This window comes from Perna viridis, chromosome 2 (assembly GCF_037379345.1).
Source record: "Perna viridis isolate PV_CMFRI_1.1 ecotype Kerala chromosome 2, ASM3737934v1, whole genome shotgun sequence".
Lineage (NCBI taxonomy): Eukaryota > Metazoa > Mollusca > Bivalvia > Mytilida > Mytilidae > Perna > Perna viridis.
The window spans coordinates 50,967,424-50,991,800 of NC_142446.1; the positions used below are offsets into that span (position 1 = coordinate 50,967,424).

At 34.2% G+C, this 24,377-nt stretch overlaps 2 protein-coding genes and 1 long non-coding RNA gene across 3 annotated transcripts; 2 read left to right on the plus strand and 1 right to left on the minus strand.

The window, feature by feature from the left end:
• The first annotated feature begins 2,255 nt into the window (after nt 1-2,255).
• LOC148625664 (galactose mutarotase-like) lies at nt 2,256-8,739 on the plus strand. Its single transcript, XM_088569335.1, has 8 exons — nt 2,256-2,617; nt 4,229-4,359; nt 4,618-4,775; nt 5,183-5,392; nt 6,331-6,412; nt 6,834-6,978; nt 7,770-7,941; nt 8,513-8,739. Exons 1-8 carry the CDS (start codon nt 2,550-2,552, stop codon nt 8,591-8,593), a joined length of 1,047 nt encoding a protein of 348 aa, XP_088425461.1. The 5' UTR covers nt 2,256-2,549; the 3' UTR covers nt 8,594-8,739.
• Nucleotides 8,740-8,884: 145 nt separating this feature from the next.
• On the minus strand, nt 8,885-15,359 carry LOC148625665 (cdc42 homolog). Its single transcript, XM_088569346.1, has 4 exons — nt 15,081-15,359; nt 11,116-11,174; nt 10,018-10,221; nt 8,885-9,301 (listed from the first exon to the last, which is right to left on the minus strand). Exons 1-4 carry the CDS (start codon nt 15,223-15,225, stop codon nt 9,104-9,106), a joined length of 606 nt encoding a protein of 201 aa, XP_088425472.1. The 5' UTR covers nt 15,226-15,359; the 3' UTR covers nt 8,885-9,103.
• Nucleotides 15,360-18,733: 3,374 nt separating this feature from the next.
• Nucleotides 18,734-20,332, plus strand: LOC148625666 (uncharacterized). Its single transcript, XR_015919961.1, has 3 exons — nt 18,734-18,866; nt 19,444-19,564; nt 20,209-20,332. It is a non-coding gene; the product is annotated as an uncharacterized LOC148625666 (long non-coding RNA).
• Nucleotides 20,333-24,377: the final 4,045 nt, after the last annotated feature.

The window sequence follows — 24,377 nt, forward strand, 5'->3', positions numbered from 1 at the left end:
TAAAATTACCAAAAATAACCCGCACTAAGAAACCAAAGTAGACGAGCAACTCGGACGTCACTAAAGTCTTTTCGGTTTTACGAGTTTAATAAGGTTAATTTACCTGTCACAATATATTTGGTCAATCTTTCTTACTTCACTTCCGAGGTTAACAGGTTAACAGTAATTGTACATATGAAGAGAGCTATCAAAAACTGTTGAATTTTGTAAACAAACGTAAATATAAAATAAAACACACAAAATTATCAACTTCATTGCAAGGGAAAAGCAACCAGACAGAGTGAATTCAGAAATACAAAAAAAAAAAATTAAAATGCAGAAGAAATGGAGTAAAAAGGGTTATCTATGCATGTTCCACGCACTGTATTTTGGATCTGTAAGGCTATATTTTGAAAAAAAAATGTATGTTGTTTTGTAAACCCAGACACCCGAAGCATGTAGCTAGTACCCGGCAATTTAATCCATACCCCATTTAACCCATTCAAGGTCATGTCTTGTAAAAGAGAAATAGATGATAGAGGTCATTTGTCATATTGTAAACTGATAATCCAAAGAGTATATTAATAGGTGGCTCATTAGTCAGAGATCGAGGAGCAATTTGTAAGACTCATTAAAGTACTCACAAACATATATATATATATATATATATATATATATATATATATAAAGGTATATACGTTTATATATCTTCCCTGTATCAATTTGATCCGATTGAGCAGGTGGCAAAGAGAGTCGTCATCAATCTGATCCGATGGAGCAGTGTAGCAAAGAGAGTCGTCACATTCTGACGACTCTCTTTGCTACGCTGCTCAATCGGATCAAATTGATACAGGGAAGATAACGTTTACGTAAAGGAAGGTCTGAAAAATTCCCAACGATGTTAGAACTGTCAAATTTGCTATGCAAATGTTTGGTCGTTCCCTCCGCGGACTCGAACCCGTACCGCTATGACATCTATGGCAACACCGCCTGCATTAAGTCCAGCGCCCTGGACCACTCGGCCAGCTAGGCTATATCAAAATATAGCTTTCGCTGGCCGGGTCATTCCTCCTCGTAGGATTAAGGTCTGAAAAATTCTCAACGATGTTAGAACTGTCATATTTGCGATGCAAGTTTTTGGTTGTTCTCTCCGCAGGACTTAGTGCAGGCTGTGTTGCCATAGATGTCACAGCGGTACTAGTTTGAGTCCCTCGGAGGGAACAACCAAAAATTTGCATCGCAATATCAATCGCATGTCAATTTGATCCGATGGAGCAGTGTAGCGAATAGAGTCGTCACTTTCCGAGACGTTTATATGTATATATATATATATATATATATATATATATATCCTACATAATAACACCTAAATGAAACTAAGTTACATCCCTAGATTAATCCTACGAGGAGGAATGACCCGGCCAGCGAAAGCTATATTTTTATATAGCCTAGCTGGCCGAGTGGTCTAGGGCGCTGGACTTTGTGCAGGCGGTGATGTCACAGCGGAAAAAGTTCGAGTCCCGCGGAGGGAACGACCAACAATTTGCATCACAAATTTGACAGTTCTAACATCGTTGGGAATTTTTCAGACCTATCTATACGTTACATATCTTCCCTGTATCAATTTGATCCGATGGAGCAGTGTAGCGAATAGAGTCGTCACATTCTGAGACGTTATATATATCGAGGAACTCTGTTCATTACACTCAGTATAAAGAATGTCACTCTGCAATTTTGTACAATAAAATAAAACTAATAAAGTTAATAATAGTTTAGCGCTGTGTCTGTAAATAACTTCTTCCGATCTTGTTAAATTAATAGACTTTTAGAAATAATAGATACCTCCTATTGTGTTGTATAGTTAAAGTTTCATTAGACTAATATATATTTTACTCGTTGATATTGAGGCTGTCTCCTAAATGAGAACTGATTTGTTCCCAATGTCAAAAGAAACCTCTTTTGTGTTAGCCATTTAACCTCCGTGGGTGTTTCTACCGGTACATGTGCCCAGTTTTAGCGGAGTCTGGGTTGCTCATTTATTCACTGTTTAACTTTCAGTGGCGGATCCAGAGTTTTAGGTAAAAAGGGGGGGGGCAAAAAAATTTCTAGAGAGGATCACGAACTGAGTGTTTTTCATGATTTAATACACAATTTTTCAACAATTTTTGTAAGGGTGGGGCGCCCCTCGCCTTTCGGATCCGCCACTGACTTTTGTGTTTATTCCTTAACGAATTCGTGTTGTTTTTGGTATTTTGTCTATGATCATGGTTTGGTTTGTTTGTTTGGTTTTTTTTTTTCATATCACGAATCTCCTTATCGTATTTATTTTATGAGAAGTAGTCGCATTTAATTTATTGGATTTCAAAATTAATGGGCTTTCCACAGTCTCCATTAAGCAGGTGTTATTAGGTAAAGTGGCTATTGACACGACGATATTAACAAGATACGAGAGTGTGACTATATTAATATCTCTTGACATGTTGACATCAATGGTCACCCATACTATGCAAGTAGACACTGATAAAGCTACAGAGATTTGCTGATCCGAACAATACACTATTTCCAAGGCAATGGAAACGTGTGCCAAAGTACAATGTGACAACTTCGGAAAAACAAAAGATGGAAAAGCTGTCAAAATGCAAGTACTTTCAGTTTGATGTATAAAGAAGCATTGAAGACTTAAAAACTGTTCAATGTTTAGTCTATTTTTAGCAGGTATAGCTCAGTACCAACGAAGATCTTACCTAAAACATGGGACAAGTATCGGTAAAAAAAAAAACACCGGAGCTTATGGAACGCCTAAACTGTCTGATGAGATTCACATTTGTTTACGTGTTGTCAACTTTATATTACTTGCTGTGGTTTTATAATTACATGTGGTCATTTTGTATTTACATTATGTCGTTTTGTCTTTATGTTCTGCCATTTCGTCTTTACGTTCTGTCATTTCGTCTTTACATTCTGTAATTTTGTCTTTACGTTCTGTCGTTTTATGATTACGTTATGTCAACATATATTTAGTTATGTGGATTTATCTTTACGTGTAGCTGCGAAACGTAGCTCTAACTATTTTTTTTTTTGTATTTTCTTAACGTCTAGATTGCAAAATCAAAAAAAAAAAAAAAGATCAAGAGCTACGATTTCGCAGCTACTTTACGTGCAGGTCGTTTCATATTTACGTTATGTCGATCTCTAAATACTTCATGTGCATTTTTTTTCTTTACGTGCAGTAATTTCTTCTTTACGTGATGTGGACAAAAATTTCATGATGACGTGTGACCCCGGAACTTTTCGATCCGGTGTAAACTTCAAATCAGTCCGTAAAAGGTAAAATAGACTGATTTGAAGTTTACACTGGATCATCATGAAATTTTTGTCCACATCACGTTAAGAAGAAACCACATCATGTAAAGAAGAAATCACTGCACGTAAAGAAAAGAAAATGCACATAAAGTATTTAGAGATCGACATAACGTTAAGATGAAACGACCTCACTTTATAAGAAAACCACGTAAAGATAAATCCACAAGACGTAAATATGTGTTGACATAACGTAATCATAAAACGACAGAACGTAAATACAAAATTACAGAACGTAAAGACGAAATGGCAGAACGTAAAGACAAAACGACATAATGTAAAGACGTTTCGCAGCTACACGTAAATTCAAAATGACCACTTGTAATTATAAAACCACAGCAAGTAATATAAAATTGACAACACGTAAACAAATGTGAATCTCATCAGACAGTTTAGGCGTTCCATAGGAGCTTCTTTCATAAGACGATTCGAGGTCACACCGACGCGTCATTAATAAGACAATTCGAGGTAACACCGAAGCGTCATTAGTATCAAAATCAAAGTACGTACTTGGCCTAAATGTGAAAACAGGAAACAGAGACGACGTGATGTAAACACAATGTAGCGAATAGAATAAAAACTGAACATAGGGAAAATGCGACATAACATAAAACTTAAAGGCCTAAAGCACTTATAATATGAACCCACAAAAACGGGAGTGACATTAGGTGCTCCGGAAGGGTAAGCATGGCCAGGAAATTCAGTAAGATTTAATCTACAAAGCAAACTTTCATAATTTTCTTATTTCCGAATCTAGGCTAATATCGCAAACTGGTATTGATTGCTTACATGGTTTTTGTATTGATAGCAACAACATTAATCAAATAAGAAGTATTTACGATTATATTTAAAAGCGTAAGTTATGTGACAAAGATTTTTTTGTTTGTAGATTTACATGTACGAACGACAATTATATGACGGTAAGAATTATTACCTATGGTGCTATTGTAAAAGATATAATTGTTCCCGATCGCCATGGAGATACCGTCGATGTTAATTTAGGTTTTGATGACATTGCTGGTAAGAGATAGATTATATAAGTACTTTAAATCATTTGAAATTGTTACTTTTCAAGAACTCAAAATTAAAAAATTTCGATAAAAATAGTACTTTTTTATTTAACTTTTTTATAAAACCATGATTAATCGTGGTATGATTCGTGGGTACAGAATGAGAATAATGGCATTTGCCACTAGTTTAAGATTTAAAAATTCTATACATGAAGCAATAGATAAGCGTAGCTCTACCAAAACTAAGAGCACATAATTACTTTTCCAGCTTATGAGGAAAGAAATACTCCTTATATGGGAGCTATATGTGGCAGATTTACAAACCGAATAGCCGGTGCAAGATATACACTAGACGATAAAGAGTACCAGCTTGCTAAGAATGATGGCCCCAATCATCTACATGGAGGCATTAAAGGTTTTGACAAGGTACAGTATTTTATGTGTTATATTTTTGTTGATTAAGTTCTAAGTATGAAACATAAAGATATATATAACATGAAAGTCTATTTAGTAAATTCAAACCGACTAATTAAAATTATTAATGATTGCACATAGTATCAAAATTAATCAAGGTTCGGCTTGGATTTACGAGAGAAATATCAGATCAGAAGGACAATTTAGAGACATCAGAATACAAAGACATAACCAAAACGTGAATACAGTAAACGAGTCATCTATATACCTAATGTTGACAAAAGAATAATACATATAAATGAAAGAATGAATGATGTCTATTAAAAATCTGGTTTTCATCATATAATTGCATACTGGTATTAGATTGAACTTTAATGCTGTTGGGATCGTTTAATTATATTGGTCGTATTCTTATAAAGGTTGTTTGGGATGGCGAAATTGTTGGCAATAAGATTCAGCTGACTTACGTTAGTGCGGATGGTGAAGAAAACTATCCAGGGGAGTTAACTACTACTGTTACATACGAACTGACGAATGACAATGCTCTAATTATTGACTACACTGCCACCACAACGAAAGCAACGCCGATTAATTTGACAAATCATTGCTACTTCAACCTGGAAGGACAAGTAATATATCTCACGGGCGGATCCAAACACTTTGAAAAGGAAGGGTGCCAGCCGGGGTTCCCCAGAAAAATGGGGTGCTAAGACATTATCTGCCATTTTCTGTCAATTTTACACACGGAAATTACAAATAGTCCACTTTAAAGGGGAATGCCAACCCCTGCACCCCTTCTGGATCTGCCACTGTATCTCTTACATCACAGACCTATTTTATCATTCCTGTCGAACTTCAAAGGCTATTTGGGTTTAAATACTGTGACATTCTCTAGGCATTAAGATTATAATGCACATACACAAACAAATGTTGTGATGAATTTAAGCTGTATACCCTAAAAATCGAGGCTTTAAAATTTACTTATCTAAACTGAAAAAAAAAATTCATGAGACAACGTTGAAACAATCGATTAAAGAGAAAAAGTGAATATAAAAACAATCAAGCCTTAAAGGAAATATAAAAGCCAGAGCTTGCCGAAACTACGCTGACTTTTTGTATCGCGCTAGAACTCTAACAAATAGGCTTCTGGAACAGGGTTATGTTGCTACAAGATCATCACTACAGAAGTTTTATGGTCGTCATCATGAACTCGTGGATCATTATGGTGTATCCATCTGCACCATGAAAACTGATTTATTCAACGGGTCATAGTTTTCCTTTCCTCGTTTGTCTACCCCGGACTTGACTTTTTATGAGCAACTCGGCTGGTGTTTCTAGAAAAGCAGAGGACGCTTACCCTACCGGTGCACCTGGTCCATGCTACCAGTTTTTAGTGGAGTCCGAGTTGCTCATTTGCTTTTGTTATTTTGTATGCATGATTTTAGTTACTGTGTATTTCTGTTTTCCATGTCTGGTCTTTGTCCCTGGATTTCATTCTTTTGATTGCCGCTATAACCTTGGTTCCCTTGATTACTCTTCCACCAGACGAGTCCAAATATTATTACAGGGTTCTAAGAATTTAGATGACTGCATTCTTACCATAAATGCCGAGAGACACATAGCACAAGATTCAGCATTTCTTCCAACAGGTAAATAAGGATGCAAGTATTATTTTGTCGTTATCATGTCTTTCGTTTTTCTTAGTTTTCCCCATAAATTACCAACTCTTCCCGATTGAAGACGAGTATGGTTTGTACCTGTCATACTTTATGTCCGTCTTGTAAGGGAAGTATAACGTCTAGAAACTTTATCAACCTTTATCGTCATTTCAGTGGGGGTTCAAGGAGATCGGCCCCACCTTTTTAATGAGAAATTTTGTTAATTTCGAGCAACTTTTGCAAAAATGATCAGACAATAGCCTGAAACCCCTTGTTCTGGAATCCCTCTGAGCTTCTAAGACCCCCTCCTTTTACACGGGAAATCAGTAGTGTGTTGCTTCATGTTGAACATGAAATCCGACTAGTACAAGTCAAAACTTGACTGCATATTCGATATTTTTTAACTAATTAGGTGAACTACCGTCAGTAGAGGGTACTCTGTACGACTTCCGGAAACCGGTCCGACTAGGAGATAGATTATCTCACATGGATAATGGTATAGGGCTAGCAATGGGGTACTGTATTGGCGAGACGGGCGTTATGAAAAAATGCGCACGGTAATTTATACATTTCGATTTTTTTTTAAATCTGTAACTTATTTTTTATACGTGTTAGCACTTTTTTAAAGTTTTAACCTCTATTTTGTTCAAACATACGAGGCAAGCATGCCTCCATATTATGTTCGTTTTGCTTTTTAAAATTAACACTTTAAGCTCATTATTTTGTTGCTTTAAATTCAAGTTGTGTTTACAGAGAACTTTTTCGTTTGCACTGTATAGAAGATAAAGTGCTCGTTGTATACACATTTTGGAAACCATTCTTACAACCAGCACGGTGTAGGAAAGGTCTGACCGAATAATTGGTAGTTTGTTGTCCCCCGCGACGCGTCGCAAGGGGACATGGAAGTGCCGAGCATCCGTCCGTCTGTTCGTCCGCGTTTTCCGCACTTTTTTTGTTATGCCTTTACCAAATAAGTTTGTTTTTGGAATGTGGCTTTATTGTGAAGAGTTGCAGATGAAGTTCAACTTTGGTTACGGTTGAATGATTTTTACGGAAGTTTTGGCCCTTGGACTTCAGTGGATTTGCAGTTTTCCTCATTTTTTTAATGCTTTCACCTATTGATTTTATATTTTGTATGTAGTCTTACTATGAGAAGTTACAGATTAAGTTCGACTTTGGTTACAGTTGATTGATTTTTATGGAAGTTATGGCCCTTGGACTTAGAAAATTTCAGTGAATTTAAAGTTTTCCTCACTTTTTTTGCGCCGGGGACATTGGAACGCTGTTCTTTTATTATATTTCTTCTTCAATACAAATGTGTGTACATATCTTTCTCTCTCATATTCAGATTAGAACATCCACCATCAGGACGTGTAATGGAAGTTTCTACCACAGAACCCGGACTTGTTGGATACTCGTCTTATTTCTTGGATGACGTTACTGGAAAAGGTGAATCCGTCTATAGACAGTTTAGTGCAATATGTCTGGAAACAGAACATTACCCGGACAGCGTTAACCATGTAAGCAAATTATTTTGACAGTGGCGGATCCAGGGGTTCCAGGGATTGGAACCCCAGACCTCTTTTAATTGGAAAATTATGTTATATTTGTGCAAAATTTGGGCAAAAATGAGCAAATAGTCACCAGGACCCCTCTGGATCCGTCCCTTTATCAATATACGAATTTTTGAGTTAAAGTCATGAAATTCAGTACATGTTCTAAAAATACCCCTTTTAATTGGAAAGCTATGTCATATTTGTGCAAAATTTGGGCAAAAATGAGCAAATAGTAACCAGGACCCCTCTGGATCCGTCCCTTTATCAATAAACGTAATTTTGAGTTAACGTCATGAAATTCAGTGCATGTTCTAATTATTTTTGTCTTAATATATGTCCAAAGTTCTAGTGGCGGATCCAGGATTGGACCTCACCTTTTTAGAAAATTGTGTAAATTTCGTGCAAACTTTTGGCAAAATGAGAGAATAATAGTCTGGACCTCCTCTCTTTCCGAAATATCAGGAACCGCCCTGGACATGAATGAATCAAATGCCGACTTCTACTGAACCATAATTTTAAACTGATATAATTTCAGGATCATTTTCCGTCGACAATCCTGAGACCAGGGAACACTTACAGACATACATCGATATACAAGTTTAGTACTATATCCTAAAACTTCTTGTATTCAGAATGTTTCAACTGACCAGAATTTCATCCATTACTATATTGCCTTACTTCTTTGTTAAAACAAATCGAAAGGCAATTTATTTCATTGCTAATTGATACGAAAGTTCTATTAAAATTTTGCAATATATACAATTTCTTAATTTTGAATGGTCGTGAGAATCGCTATGTCACCTTAGGAACTCAATTTCAAATAATCTGGATTCTAGTGCAATGGCTTCATGTCTACACTCATGTGAAAACTGGCTAGCATTTCTGCATATAAATCATACATATATGGCACATTGTAATGTATAAATTTATCTTTAAAGCATTATTGATAATTCAATACAGAACATGAATAAGGAGCAAAATATTTACAATACATATCTTTCAATCAGCTTGGAGCAACATTTATGAACAGGGTATTCACATATTGATAATACAAAATAAAAATAAAAATATCACATTGAATCAGATCTGAGTATTGTTCTATCATGATTCTGGCTATAACAAACTATCATACAAATTGACAACACCTGCATTGGACTTTTGGTTTTTCATCAGCAGCTGTTTTGTTAACAGTTACAATGATTTCTTTAACAAGTTCGTCGACACCATCTCCTGAAAGAGCGGAGCATTCAATATAGCTTTCAGCATTGGTCTTCATCGCGACGTCAGCTCCAGCCAGTGGAGATGTATTTGTTTTCTCTATTACCTGCAAATAAAAATGTGTTGTCTTTCTTTGTTCATGTTCGTTTACGGAACTTTAAAAAAAATAGATCGAAATTTAATTTACAGGTTATTTTTTATTATTTTTTTCAAAACGTCATGCTCATGTGAAAAATTCCAAAGGAGGGGCTGTTCACTGTAGATCATAAGCTTTCGAAAACACTGGAATTAAGTACTAGTTGTGGTTTAGATAATAGTTTTATTGCGCCTGTTGTTGTAATTACAACCATCCCACGCATATTTCCCTTGAATGTCACTTGAATTATTCGAGATAATATAGTCCCTTCCTTTTTTTAATTTTTAAGTGTTTATTTTTTTAACAAGTAGGTTGAAACCCAGGCGTCGATTTCACAAAAAGTCGTAAGTGTAAAGTTGATCGTAAGTAATGACGTCATAACCTAAAATAACATTGTGACGTCATAATTTACGATCCATTTCGCATTTACTTTTTGTGAAATCTTAAGCAGGTCATCAAGTTTAATTGAATGTGATTTTGATTTGTTTAGTTTAGTTGTTTTAAATTCAGAAGTCACTTTTTATTGATACATGTAAGACGTCATGCGACCGTATCGCAAATAGAAAAGCTCCGAACAATGTCTGACGTTCGAAACTCACTTGAAAGAATAACCGAGGAAACGAACGACTGCTGTTGTGCGCAGCTTGGCAAAATTATAGCCCTATACAAAAATTCCATGTACTTACATGAATGTCTGGAGTTTCAAATCTTCTGTCTATCTGGTTACCTACTAGAATGAATGGAGTAGTTGGATGGTGCATACGTATTTCAGGAATCCAGCGCTCCTCAACGTGTTCTAAACTAAGTTCATTTTGGACGGAGAAACATACCAAGAACAAATCGCATTTTGCATATGACATTACTCTCAACTTGCTAGAACTAGAATCATCCTGAAATGTATTTAAAGCACGAATAATATTAAGCCCACGATAGCGTGTGACTAACTAGTAACCTTCGACATAAAAATCGCTTAGACATTAACGAAAAACTAAAATTCGCTCAAGTATTGTGAATGAATCGATTCAGAGACTGTATGGCGTTTTGGTATTGGTCAAGACTTATTTAATGAGTATACATGCTGCAACGGCCAAACGTAGATTATGAGGAAAGAAGTTGAATTTCTGAATTGGTCTTCTATAATATAGCGATACATGACCATTCCAGAAACCTGTGTAATGGGACGCTTTTGGTCTCTTCTGAAATTGATGAATTCGTTGTTTTTGACTCAGTCCTGCTTATTTAAGAAACCTATGTTTTATGACAGAAATATTTTGGTCTTAGAGTATTCGGATCATACAGGTTGTACTTTATATTATAAGAATCTAATCGTACAGAAACTCCTTAGTTTTATGACAATGATTGATATTCTCAATGGACTTCTCTGGAAAGACTGGTGTATAAAATACATGTAATTACATGTAAATACATGCTAACATTTATTCGGTGATAGATATGACGTCATTGTCAAAAATATTGGTTACGAAATTTATGATAAACATTTTTTTCTTTATTGTGTACCGAGATCTCCTCGTAAATCGTTATGTTTGATTAATGATCAATAGTTTTTTTTGTGATGGAATTATTCATGACATCATTGATTTTTGGGGGTCAAAATATAGAAGACAATTAAATACTGAATAAATAGCTTTTTAAGTATATGAAGAAAAAAAATAAGTTTATGATCACATACAGATGATTTATGACTGAACTTCCTCATTAACAAAGTTGTATAGATTTGAACTGATAAATTCCTACCGGCGGAAAAGGAAAAATTAAACACTCACCCTTCCGGATGTATCAAACAGACTTAGATGGTACGGTACATTGTCTACAAGTATTGTCGCTGGAATTGGAAAATATATACTCATCCTTTATGAACCGCAAATTTTAGCTGATCATTACGATGTCACAGCCACATATCACGAATTAAAACAAGAGACTCCCAGAAGCCTGAATCGCCCACCTGGTTGGTTTTTGCCTTTCAAAGGCTATAAATTTAACAAGAAGTTGTCCAACAATTTTGATTCAAAAAGTCTTCGGTAGGGCTTCACATAAGGATCATTTCAACAATTGAAATATTCTTTTAATCTATCACTGTTTTCAAGATATTGACTGAAAACTGTAAAAAAAAGTCATTTTTTCCTTTCAAGGGCAATAACTCTTAGAAGGAGTCAGGTCTCACTAACCACTTCCGGGTCAAATGCCCCCCCCCCTCCCCCCCCCCCCCCATGTAGTACCAAAAACACACTGAACCTAGAAATATGCATTGTAAGTGCATCATTTGTGTTTATTCTGTACAAAAGTAGTTAAAATAAAACTGAGAATGTGTACTTTAAAATCATATTTGTAATTTACTACAAAAGTGTATGAATATTGTTTACATGTGCGAGTGATTTGCCTCCATGCTGTCAGCAGAAAAGGTAAAAATGTTGCTTTTCGGTATTTTTTCTTCAAGTAAATTTCGTGAAGAATTTGTACGGTCATTGTACCATTAGAATGATGGAAACTTTAGAAGTGGTTAGTGAGACCTTATCTGACAACTTTTATCCCTGAAGACTTTTGTAGTCCTAATAATAAGGATCATTTCAGCTATTGAAAGAATTTGGCTAAACCTAATGGTTTTGGAGATATATGCGAAAAACTACTGTCTGACCCCTACACTGTATGTTCTATTTTAGTAACGGCTGCCATGTTTTTTGACAGATAAAAAATCACACATTAATTCTATGCAGGATACACCAAGGAAGATTCGTACCAAGTTTGCTTCCAATTGATCAAATAATGTAAGAGGAGAAGATTTTTGAAAAAAATAACTTTAAGAATAGCTAAAATCGTCGAAAAAGGGCAATAACTCCACCATGACATAACGGATTAAAACCAAAATTTGACACCAGTTCTATTCAGGATACCCCAAGGAACATTCATACCAGGTTGTTTGCTTTCAATTGGTCAAGTAGTGTCAGAGGAGATTTTTTAAAGAAATAACATTAAAAATAGCAAAAATCGTTGAAAAAGGGCAGTAACTGCATCATGACGTAACGGATTAAAACCAAAATTTGACCAGAGATAGATCTTATCCTGCTGAACAATTTTACCCATGTCAGAACTTAGTTCAACCTAACGGTGTAGGAGATATATGTGAAAAACTACTGTCTGACCCCTATGTTCTATTTTTAGTAGCGGCGGCCATTTTTTTCGACAAATCAAAAATCCCCACTTCAGTTCTATACAGGTTACCCCAAGGAACATTCATACTAAGTTTGGTTTCAATTGGTCAAGTAGTGTCAGAGGAGAAGATTTTTTTAAAGAAATAACATCAAAAATAGCAAAAATCGTTGAAAAAGGGCAATAACTCTAACATGGCTTAACGGATTAAAACCAAAATTTGACTAGAGATAGATCGTATCATGCTGAACACTTTTACCAATCAAAATTTAGTAAAACCTAACTATTTTGGTGATACAGTCCCTGTATGGGGTATATGTGAAATGTGAAAAACTAATCTGACCCCTATGTTCTATTTTTAGTAACGGCGACCAATCTACTAATCAAAAATCCCCACGTCAGTTCTATGCAGGATACCCCGAGGAACGTTCATATCAAGTTTAGTTGTAATCAGTAAAGTAGTTTCAGAGGAGAAGAGTTTTGTATAATTGTTAACGACGACGACGACGGACGCCAAGTGATGGCAATAGCTCACCTGGCCTTTGGCCAGGTGAGCTAAAAACGGGACATCAATTTGGGTCTTTCCTTGACTGAATCAAAATACTATTCATTGAGTTTTTCAATTTGACTTTCAGTTTCTGTTTTTGTAAATTTTTTTAGTTATTTTTAAAAGTACAATTCACATTGCGTTAACCGCAACCTGTAATGTTTGTTTTAGCAGACGTAACAAGACCGATTCGTGTTAACTGGAATAGTCTATGAACATGTGTGGAGAAACTCGTTATTACCCAAAAGCCCAAATTTGCGCAAGTATATTCGTGCATGATCATCGACCAAACACAAAATGGCCTAATTTGTGATTAATACAGGATCTTTCTATATTATATATATATATATATTATATATTATATTATATATAATACACCCTTGTTATGAATAATGACCTAAAATGACTGTAAGGGTCCTTGGCCTTGCCTCGGTTCCATTAAAGCCGCCAATACTTCTGTTTTTTTTTACTGTATCAGTAAATGGAAGATTATATTGTGCATTTTATACGGAATTAAACAAAAATATTTTATGTATATAATATGTCCATGGTGTCATAGCATGTGTTAATTGTGGGCCCACTTAAAAAAAATGAAGAATGAGAATAATACCTGTGGTAAACAGAAAATACCGATATCATATACTAAAAATAAACATTTCACAAAACCGAATTTGCACAACTCTTTCCTGCTTTTTAAAAGAAATCGGTGTAACACAATAAAACAGACAGGACTTCCTAACGGAGGTACATATTTTATTATAGATGAGGAAAAAAGAAAACCGTTCGAATGATATGATTTTATTGTAAAACTTGACAGTAACAATTGGAAGAGTGTTAAGAGTTCAATATAAATGACGATTGACTTTTTATGAGCATCTCGGCGAGTGTTTCTGGAAAAGCAGAGGACGCTTACCCAACCGGTGCACCTGGTCCATGCTCCCAGTTTTTAGTGGAGTCCGAGTTGTTCATTTGCTTTTGTTACTTTGTATGTATGATTTTAGTTACTTTATGTTCTTTGTTGTGTATATCTGTTTTCCATGTCTGGTCTTTGTCCCTGGATTACATTCTTTTGATTACCGCTATAACCTTGGTTCCCTTGATTACCCTAACATTTAGCTCAGGACAAGGAGTTACCAAAAACTGTACAACTGACACATCCGTTGAGTCGCCTGATTTGGCGACATATTCGAAATCAGGTACAAACTACCCGAAGCAGGACATATGGGTGTGTGTCAAGTGTGACATAGCCACCTTCACCAATTGGGGTGATCTTAAAGAATGGTACTCGAATGGGTTGTAAGAATTAGTTTGTGAACAAACGAAACGCGGATATCCTTAGCCCTATACACGAGTGTTGGAATTTAATTTTCATCGCAGTGAATAGACACATCATTATGCATTGTGATCACCCAAAACAAGACTTTGCAGCAAGATTAGTCACACTTCGCCAACTATACAGGTATTGGCATTACTGAAGAAAGATGATTGAAAAGAATGACTCGCTATGTTTTATGTAGTAACGATTTTATATAACATCATCATTGATTTTTCTATGAAAATTCACACATGTATACATGTGACACGTTCTATGAATTTAGAGTTTCTCTTGTTTGATGAATGATGAATGAATGGGACAAATTAAATGCTCATATAATATTTTTCAGTGTGAAGTAATCTTGTAATAATTAATAGCTGTTTAAAACATTTATTCAATTACTACTTAATTGAAGCATCTATTGCAAGTAGAATTCCGCAAGACTGAAAATTTAGTTCATTAATTTTGGGGAAGTCTTCCATAAAACAATGACGTACATATTAAGCTATGTATAATATCAGCGTATATAACAAAAATTACATGATTGGTTAACCCGGTGACATTAGGCGTCTTATTTGTAAGGAATTATACATGTATATTCATCTCAATGTGAACCTGTTAATTACTGTTCACAACCAACACAAAAACACTAACACACACACAGAAAAACATTTTGTGCATTGAATTATTAAAGCTTAAGCGTAATATGTTAAATACTCTACCGGCATAGTTGTCGAACGTAGTTGGAATGTACTCCCTCTTGAACTCTTTATTGGTGATTTTGGCAGCAAGAGCAGTTTTCCCACATTCAGTATCCCCAACTAATACACATTTTAAACTTAGTTTCCCTAAAAGTTCATACTTCATGGCGCAGATGGTTAACACATATAGTCACATTTGTCGATAAATTGTGATTAAGGATATTAAAATGTAGATAAATGTTGTGTATTGGGAAAACAGGAAAGAAATCAAAAATCTACAAAATCAATCGTGTATTGATACACTTACATTGTATATCACTATAGAGGTTAGAGAGGTCACACAACGGATATATCCCTTTAAGTTTACAACTAAAATTTAGAGTAAGAAAAAAACTACATCCTACTTTAAACCTGGCGATGTACAAGTATTTTCACCTGGTCATAGTATACATGTATCATTAGTCTAGAAAATATGATACTGAAATGAAAGGTCGATAATGGTTTGACCCCCCCCCCCGAAATGAATGATTGAATGACCATTAGCTGATGATGTATGTTAATGTTAAAGTCGTTTACTGCACAAGAAAATTTTTATTATATTACTTGTATAGGTATTTAATCAAAGTTTGCTACATGTTTACATTTCTTTGTCTATCGTCCTTTTAACTGCATAAGGAAAATCTATTTCACGAAGTTGACTAACTTGCTCATTGGAAGAGTAATCAAGGGAACCAAGCTTATAGCGGTAATCAAAAGAATGTAATCCAGGGACAAAGACCAGACATGGAAAACAGACATACACAACAAAAAAACATAAAGTAACTAAATCATATATACAAAGTAACAAAAGCAAATGAGCAACTCGGACTCCACTAAAAACTGGGAGCATGGACCAGGTGCACCGGTAGGGTAAGCGTCCTCTGCTTTTCTAGAAACACCCGCCGAGTTGCTCATAAAAAGTCAAGGCCGGGGTAGACAAACGAGGAAAAGAAAACTATGACCCATTGAATAAATCAGTTTTCATGGTGCTGATGGATACACCATAACGATCCACGAGTTCATGATGGCCATAAAACTTCTGTAGTGATGACTTCAATCTTGTATCAACATAACCCTGTTCCAGAAGCCTATTTGTTAGAGTTCTAGCGCGATACAAAAAGTCTGCGTAGTTTCCGGAAGCTCTGGCATAACGTACAAGTTGTGATATGAACAGTTCATACGCAGGAAACTAGAAAAAAAAGGACCAGTAATAAAGTCAAGAAATAAACCGAGACGGAAATTTGGTTGAGTAGATAAAAGTTAAGTATTTTAATCTATGTTTGATATTTGCCCAGTTAACTGCTTCAGGAAGTTCATCTGGTGATTGTCATTTATATATGCGCAGCTCTGCCTTAAAAATCGGCAGAACCAGGCATGATAAGTGATTCATGCATTTCTTAATCAGAAATATTTTTATTGGAAATCCTACAGTAGGTCTCATAGAAACTGTATTCGGACATTAAAGTGCAAATGAAGGTTGGCCCATGGAGATATTAGAAGTTTGTTTTGTTATAAAGAAAAAGTAACCAGTCAAAAATGTTTCACGATATATAGCAGATCCAAAGACATGAATATAGTAAGATTTGCTTTGAGGACCTAACAAATTTATTTAATTAGTTTCATTGTTTATCATGAAATATGATGAATCACCACCTGCCTGGTTTTTAGGCAGAACCATACTTTATAACTGAAAACAAACTCCATTCTCTAAAGTAAAGTACTATACTCGCTGTCACACGTAAAACGACAGAAGTAACTTACATTCTTCCAGACAGGATAAGTGCGTCATTTTCTGGTTTAAACTTAAATTCATTCATTCATTATTAATGCTTTCTAGAGATTAGTTAATAATAAAACAGATATTTACAGTTTATTAATATAAAAATACTATCCTGGACAGACAGGAAATGAAGTAATGTATGAGGAAATATATATATTGGTTCATTTGATTGCTTTTACAACGAGTAGTACAGTTAACTTTGGGGAATAGAGTTGGTCTTCCCTTGAACAAACGATATTCACCTTATAAGCTTCCTTATTTATATATATGTAGTTTATTTGACACTTGACAAAGAAGTTTAACCTTTCAAACTAGGATTTGAACACCCACGTAATGATAGAAAGTTTAAATCTCCATGTTAAATATCATGCTAACGACATAAAACATTTTATCAGGTAATGGTATCAACTCTATCCCCTCAAGCTAGCTATAACACTCGCCGTAATTGCTGACAAAATGTTGGTTAATAAAAGAGTTAAATAAGGATTCAAGTATTTTACAGAATGTTAGAGAGCGATTTGGAAAAAAAGTTTGCTTCAGGAAGGACGATCGATACAGCGGAGGTATAAAACAAGTCCAAAATGAAGTTGGAATGAATCAATTTATCAATAATTTAGGCACGAGCCAATTTAAATAGAAATTTAACTTATACCTCTTGTAGTAAAATTTAAAAGGTAAACTTTCAATACTTTTGTAAAACCGCCATGCATATCTTCACATTATGCTAAACCTTCAAAATGATACAGCTTTATAAAAAATATCACATAGTTTCAGAGGAGATAAACAAACTGACAGGGCGATTCCTATATGTAATGAAGTCTCATACAGAATCGACACTGAGACGTCTATTTGATATACTAGAAAGAAAGGTATTATTCTTATTAAAATACGATGCACATACGTTGCTGCATTTAAATTCATCACATAATTATTAAATTACTGTGATAAGCTGCTTCTTCCTCGTAAAATACGAAAACTATATGACGTGTATCATGTACAAATTGAAGTATTGACTGTGTGTATTTTTTTTCCGACATTTTTTCCGCTTTTTACCCTTTGATCTTAAAGACGCTCTTCCATGGAAACGCAAGTCATCTGATCGCAATTATGTTTCCCGATTGGCCAAATACTGATAACTTAGTGTCGTTCGAAAAAGCTGCATCGAAAAATTGGAATTGCGTTCCATGTGTTATTTCCTGAATATAATGTAGAAAATTATAAGTAAAAAGAACAAATTTTACTGCGTCGACTATCTTCTAAGGACAGTACTTGTTTTAAATATGTATACCATAGTCATAAAAAGTTTAATTTTCTATTGAATTTTGTAAATAAAAGTCAAAGTTATACTGTGCAATGTTTGATTTGAAACGATCTCTTGTGTTTTCAATGTATAAGTGTTGTTTTGTTGTTTGTTAATGTTATAGCTACAGTTTATTATTTTTGTTTTTGTTTTTAAGCATTTTATATTAATTAATCTGTATTAGATTTATAGTCACATACGCATAAAACGCATCGATTCAACTGACAAAATAAAATCGAACTTCATTAATTACCTTTCGAAGCATCAACTTTCCATTCATTTGTAGATCATTATTAAGTGTCTGAAGGTTTATTTTACTACTAGTAGTTTTTATATACAATTCACCACATCAAACGTTAACAGAGTAGCTTATTTGTGGTATTGTTGGTCTGCGAATTATTAGTTTATTTTGCACTATCATGACGTCTTACATTATAATCTAATACTTAACGAAAGTTTAAAAAAATAATTGATATGCTCGTAAAATTAAAGACCCATAGTGCACATTTTGAAACAAGTTACACAGAATAGTTGACCAAAGTTCTACTAGTTTGATTATCTTATCTAGAGGTTATTTATATAGACGTATTTACATGTACATGTTATTGTCTTCATTCAAATCAATATCTGATTTCATTGGAAATGTTACGACTTTTGATTCATTTTTGTGTTGTTATTTTTTGTTTTGGTAAGTATTTTACATAAGTATGAAATAAATCATACAAAAAACAAGTTCGTAGTAACTTGGTTGGTAGAGTTTATGTGTCTCTACAATGCATCTTTTTTAGAAGAGTTATGTAGCAGCTGTTGGTGTGTTCAATATGTATAATTAATCCTATAACTGTACTTAAGGAGGTAGACCTAGGGTAAGGGACACAACTCTTACAAATCATTGAAGCGTTTGTATTCCCCATTTGACATCAATCTCATGTAAGCATCAAAGTAACTTGGACTGATTTCATTCTGTTCCAAATGAAAGCTTGAAAGGCTTTGGTAATATCGAATATGATACAAACATACCACTGATTTCAAGAGTTACTTCCCTTACCCTAGGTCTACCTCCTTAAACGCTGGATAAACGAAATCGAAAGACATCTGTGTTCATCTTTTGAAATAGGATTGCAAAATCTAGACGCCAGTCAGTTTAATTAGACTTTCAGAATTAGAGGTGTTTTTTTTTTTTTTTTTTTTTTTTTTTTTAGTAATATATCTGCATAAAATGCATTTGATTGAACATACATCTTATATATGATATAACATCTAAGGTCTCCCAGCACATCCTGATGGCAGAGCACACCAATGCCCAGTAGATGCACCCTTGGTTGCATGTAAGCGGGATCCCTGTGAAGGTGCAACCTGTCCCTTACAGCCACAGGCTACTTGTGTGTATGTACCATTAAAATTATTCATGTATCACCTGCATCGTTATATACAATATTGAGTTATAAGTTAATACTTGTCACCTCCTAGAGGTGTTTTGTGAAATTGTGTTACTGATCATGTGACATCTAAGCTTCTGGAACAATGTTATGCTCCTACAAGGTTAAAGTCATCACTGCAAAAGTTTAATGGTCTTCGTCATGACCTACAAATGTAGTAGATCGTTATGTTGTATCCAACTACACCACGAAAACCGATTGGTTTTCTTTCGTTATCCAGTACGTGACAAGTTATAAGCCACTCGGCGTGTTTCTATAAAAGCAGATGGCGCTTACCTAACCGGTTTACCTGGTCCATGCTCCAATATTTTAGTTGTGTATTTACTTTTGTTTCTATGTGCATATTATTTTGGTTATTTCATGTTGTCTATTTTGTCTAGTCGATGTGTTCTTTTTTATTACCACCCGAGTCCTGGTTCTCTTAATTTCTCTTTCATTCAATAGTGCTCTGTCCGTTCTACAAAATCTTTCAGTTAGTCCTCTATATTTTTGTTTTCCTTTCGTGCCATTTAGTATTGATGACTTTTTAAAAACATTTATTTGTAAGTATTATAATTTTACTAATCAACTTTTATTATTGCTTTATTACAGATCCGACTACTGCGGAGGTTGCTTTGATAAGTGGTATGTCCATGGCAAGAGAGTTTATTGCTGGGGTCCTTGATGTCAAATATCATTTTGTGCTTATTAAAAAACTACTTTATGACCTCATGAACGACTGTTTTACTTATTACTTATATCAAGCAAGCTATTGATAGATCGGCTGGATTATCATCATGATTTCTTGCTGGTTTTGTGATACAGATTTTACTTGTAATTGTTAATGGTATTTATTTTTTCAAATGAAACAAAGTATTGTTAAATGTAGAAGGAACAGGTATTTGAAACTCTGAGATGATTAAGTCACAGTAAGGCAGACCTAGGGTAAGGGACATAACTCCTGAAATCAGTGATATGTTTGTATCGTGGTAAGTTTCACCAAAGCCTATCAAGCTTTCATTTGAAAGAGAATGAAATTAATCCAAGTTACTTTGATGCTTACATGAGATTGATGTTAAATGCTGAATACAGACTTTCCAACGATTTGCAAGAGTTGTGTCCTTTACCCGAGGTCTACCTCCTTAAGTTGACTTTTGCCACCCTTGATCCAAGAAATCAGTTCTATACATTGTTATGTATTGGTCAACTAATATTAAAAAAAAAGATATTGAAATTACAGTGACACCTGCGTATCCTATGCACAACCCTTTGAAATCCTTGTTATAAACAAAGCAACACACATCTTTAAGACAGGTTTCACTGTACATTAATTTCCTTTCCTCGTTTGTCTACCCCGGACTTGACTTTTTACGAGCAACTCGGCGGGTGTTTCTAGAAAAGCAGAGGACGCTTACCCTACCGGTGCACCTGGTCCATGCTCCCAGTTTTTAGTCCGAGTTGCTCATTTACTTTTGTTGCTTTGTATGTATGATTTTGGTTGCTTTATGTTCTTTGTTATGTGTGTCTGTTTTCCATGTCTGGTCTTTGTCCCTGGATTGCATTTTTTTGATTACCGCTATAACCTTGGTTCCCTTGATTACTATTCCATTCATTTAAGCGGGAACACACCTAAGGAAAATAACTCTGACAAAATCAGCAAAACGTTTTAATCTGTGATATTCTAATATCAAACTGAAAGTGATAAAAAGTTTTGTTGATGCGGCTGCTAATATGTTATGCACCCCCTTAAATCAAAATTAAATAAATTTGAACGACTAGACTCGAGTTCTGGCAAGCCCTTTGAAATTCACAAATTAAGCATTCGTTTAAAGTACACAATTATAAACTATTACAGTAAAAAAATTATTTGTTATAGTACCAGGTTAAAGAAAAATTATCAAGATTAATAAGTTCAGCTTTATAGATAGTAATAAAATGCATAAAATAGGTAATATGTATAACCAAAGGTCAGGAAAGTAGTGTCAAATAAATATTAAGATTATTTTTTTTCATTGTTGTCGACAATGATTAATTGGAAAACATGTTATGTCAATATTATATTTACACTTTACTATATTAAGCTATAAATTTCAACATTAAAAAAGTGACCAAAACCTTCTGTCTGAAAATGCATGACTGATCGTGTTGAAGAATGTGATACAGGTATATAATTCATCTTGAAAATATATTTTCCTAATATTTCTAATACCTTGTTTGGACATTGTTTTGATTAAAATATTTTAAAGCTACAGTATACTGCCATTCGTTAGTTGTGAACGAGAAAGGAACATCTCATACCATAGGGGAATCCGATTTTAAAGTATACACAAGCAAAGAAGGTAGTAGTACACGGAAGGTACAGACGTTGGGGAAATTTATGCGATGCCGGAAACACTGAACGGTCAAGTCACAGAAATCAAATTGACTAAATAGCAAAATTAATAGTTAAGAAAAAGATCTATATATTTATTGTAGGCCTAATTGAAGATTAAATGGAAATGTGTCATATTTATTGATTTTTCAGGGGATTGTTATTTGAAGAACGCAATATACGTTCTGATTTTTTTCAGTCCATGTCACGATAGGTACCATAATGCTTAGCCTAGTTTGATGCCACAACCGTCACTGCAATATACAGTATACCGCGAACGGTGTGTTCCCCGAACGTCTACTCGCAGAATAAACATATAATGTTTATATTGACAATAGACAAAATGCCACGAACTTAATTTAAAATGAGAAGTAAGTTAGGGAAGGGGATAAATATTCCATGAAGGAATTTTTAAAGGAAGTTCAAATAAAGGTTTTGCCGTAAAGCGTAAGAGTGAACCAGTCATGTGTTTCTGGTATCACAAAGAGTGATAATATTAGTTACCAAAAAAAAATCAAATGTACCAGAAAACACCATACGATTAAGAAGTTCGTACAATGAAGAAACGGTAAAAAGAAACACAAATGAAAAAGATAAAACTATACCTTAAAATTCATAATTAGAATTTGTTTTCTTATTGTTATCTTTTGTTTTTGGCCGTTAAATTCTTTTATTATTACTCTTATTTTTTTTTCGTTGTTGAGTTTTTTTTGTTCTTCGTTGTTTTGTTTACTTTTGTTTGTTTGTTTGTTTTTTTTTGTTTTTTTGTTTTTTTTTACTTTTTTTGGCGTACGTGTATCCTTTCAGAAACAAAAGTAGTAAAAGTTATAACTACACAATAATGTTGCATTCTGTTTTTATTCAATGATTAGATTAGGTGTCAATCTATTTATTTTTAATAACACATGACTGCACTTATGATACAAATATGCAAAAAGACATCAGGTAGTAATACTAATGATGCTGCCTGACAGGTGTTTAAATATATAAAAAAAAAACAGATTAAGAAGATAAGACATAAAATAATTGTTTCAAATACTTTCATGTAATGTTTACTCGAAACTTACCTTAAGGTTGTTCAAAGTCTAAAATCCTAATAAGGTTGAAGAATGCAGTTAGTTATGTTCTTTTATATAATACTATGTTTTATGTTTTGGACTATAATTCATCAATCTTTTTTATGCATTGTACACATGAATGTGCAGCTAGATTAATGACCTATAAAAACTTCCATTAGTGTCTTTCGTTCCTATTCAATACTTTCATGCGGTTTAAAGAAAGGTATAATTCTAACAAAATTTGGCATTCTTTAAATGTAAACATTCAAAAACAGAATAGAACTTTAATGTTAACCAAATAGTAAAATATAAATATAATACCAAGTTTACTGTATAGATTCATCTAATTCCACCATAATAGGAAAAAAAAACTTTACATTTGAATCAGCTTTAAATATTAAACTACTAAACGATATTTGTAGAAGAAAAAACACGTCTATTCAATTTGAGATGACCTGACATAGACACCTACAAAAACTTACAACAAAGATTGAATTTGGAATGTTTTCGTTAACAGTCTGAAACATCCAAGACAGCCAAAACAAATCGAAAAAAATTTTATGTCGATACAAAAAAAATTAATTATTTAAGAGAATGTACTCATAACATAAACAAAACATATACATACTTAAAAAACGCCCACCCAAACTTACGACACTAAAAACTATTCAACTGATATCATGCTTTGATCATCACCTGCTACTAGATTGATATTCTGAACCAAACTGCACTTTTAATATGCAAGTTCGATTTGCTTAAGACTTGTCATTACATGTCCCATAGATATGCCGCGCTTGACAAAGAAAAAACCCATACCAACACCCAACAAAAAGAACAAACTAAAAACCCAAAACGGCGACTTCTAAAATCAGTTTTAGTCATTTATTTTGTTTATTTCGATCTAGGATTGAACCTTCGACCACCATCATTTATTGCAAGGGAAATCAAGGGTACAGGGATTCGTATGGTAATAAAAAAAATAATAATCCAGGACATCACCTAGACAAAGAAAAGACACATATAATTAGGAACATAACAAAGCCAACATAACACGCATATAGAAACATAGGTAAATAAGTAACTCGGACTCCACCTCTCCAGAACTCGACTAAAAGTGAAGCATAGGCCAGGTACATCCATAAAGTACTAATCAAACTAAAGTAGTTTTTGAAAACAGATGCCCTGCACCATTTCAATTATGTTTGGGTACATGTAAGTTAAGTTAAGTTATTATATTGCAGTATATGGTGATTGATTGTCTACTCTTGAACCACATGTTGGTGCATTCTCCAGGAAGTCTTTTAAGTATGCATATCACAAAATTAGGTGCAGGTTGTTTAGTGTTCAATTAT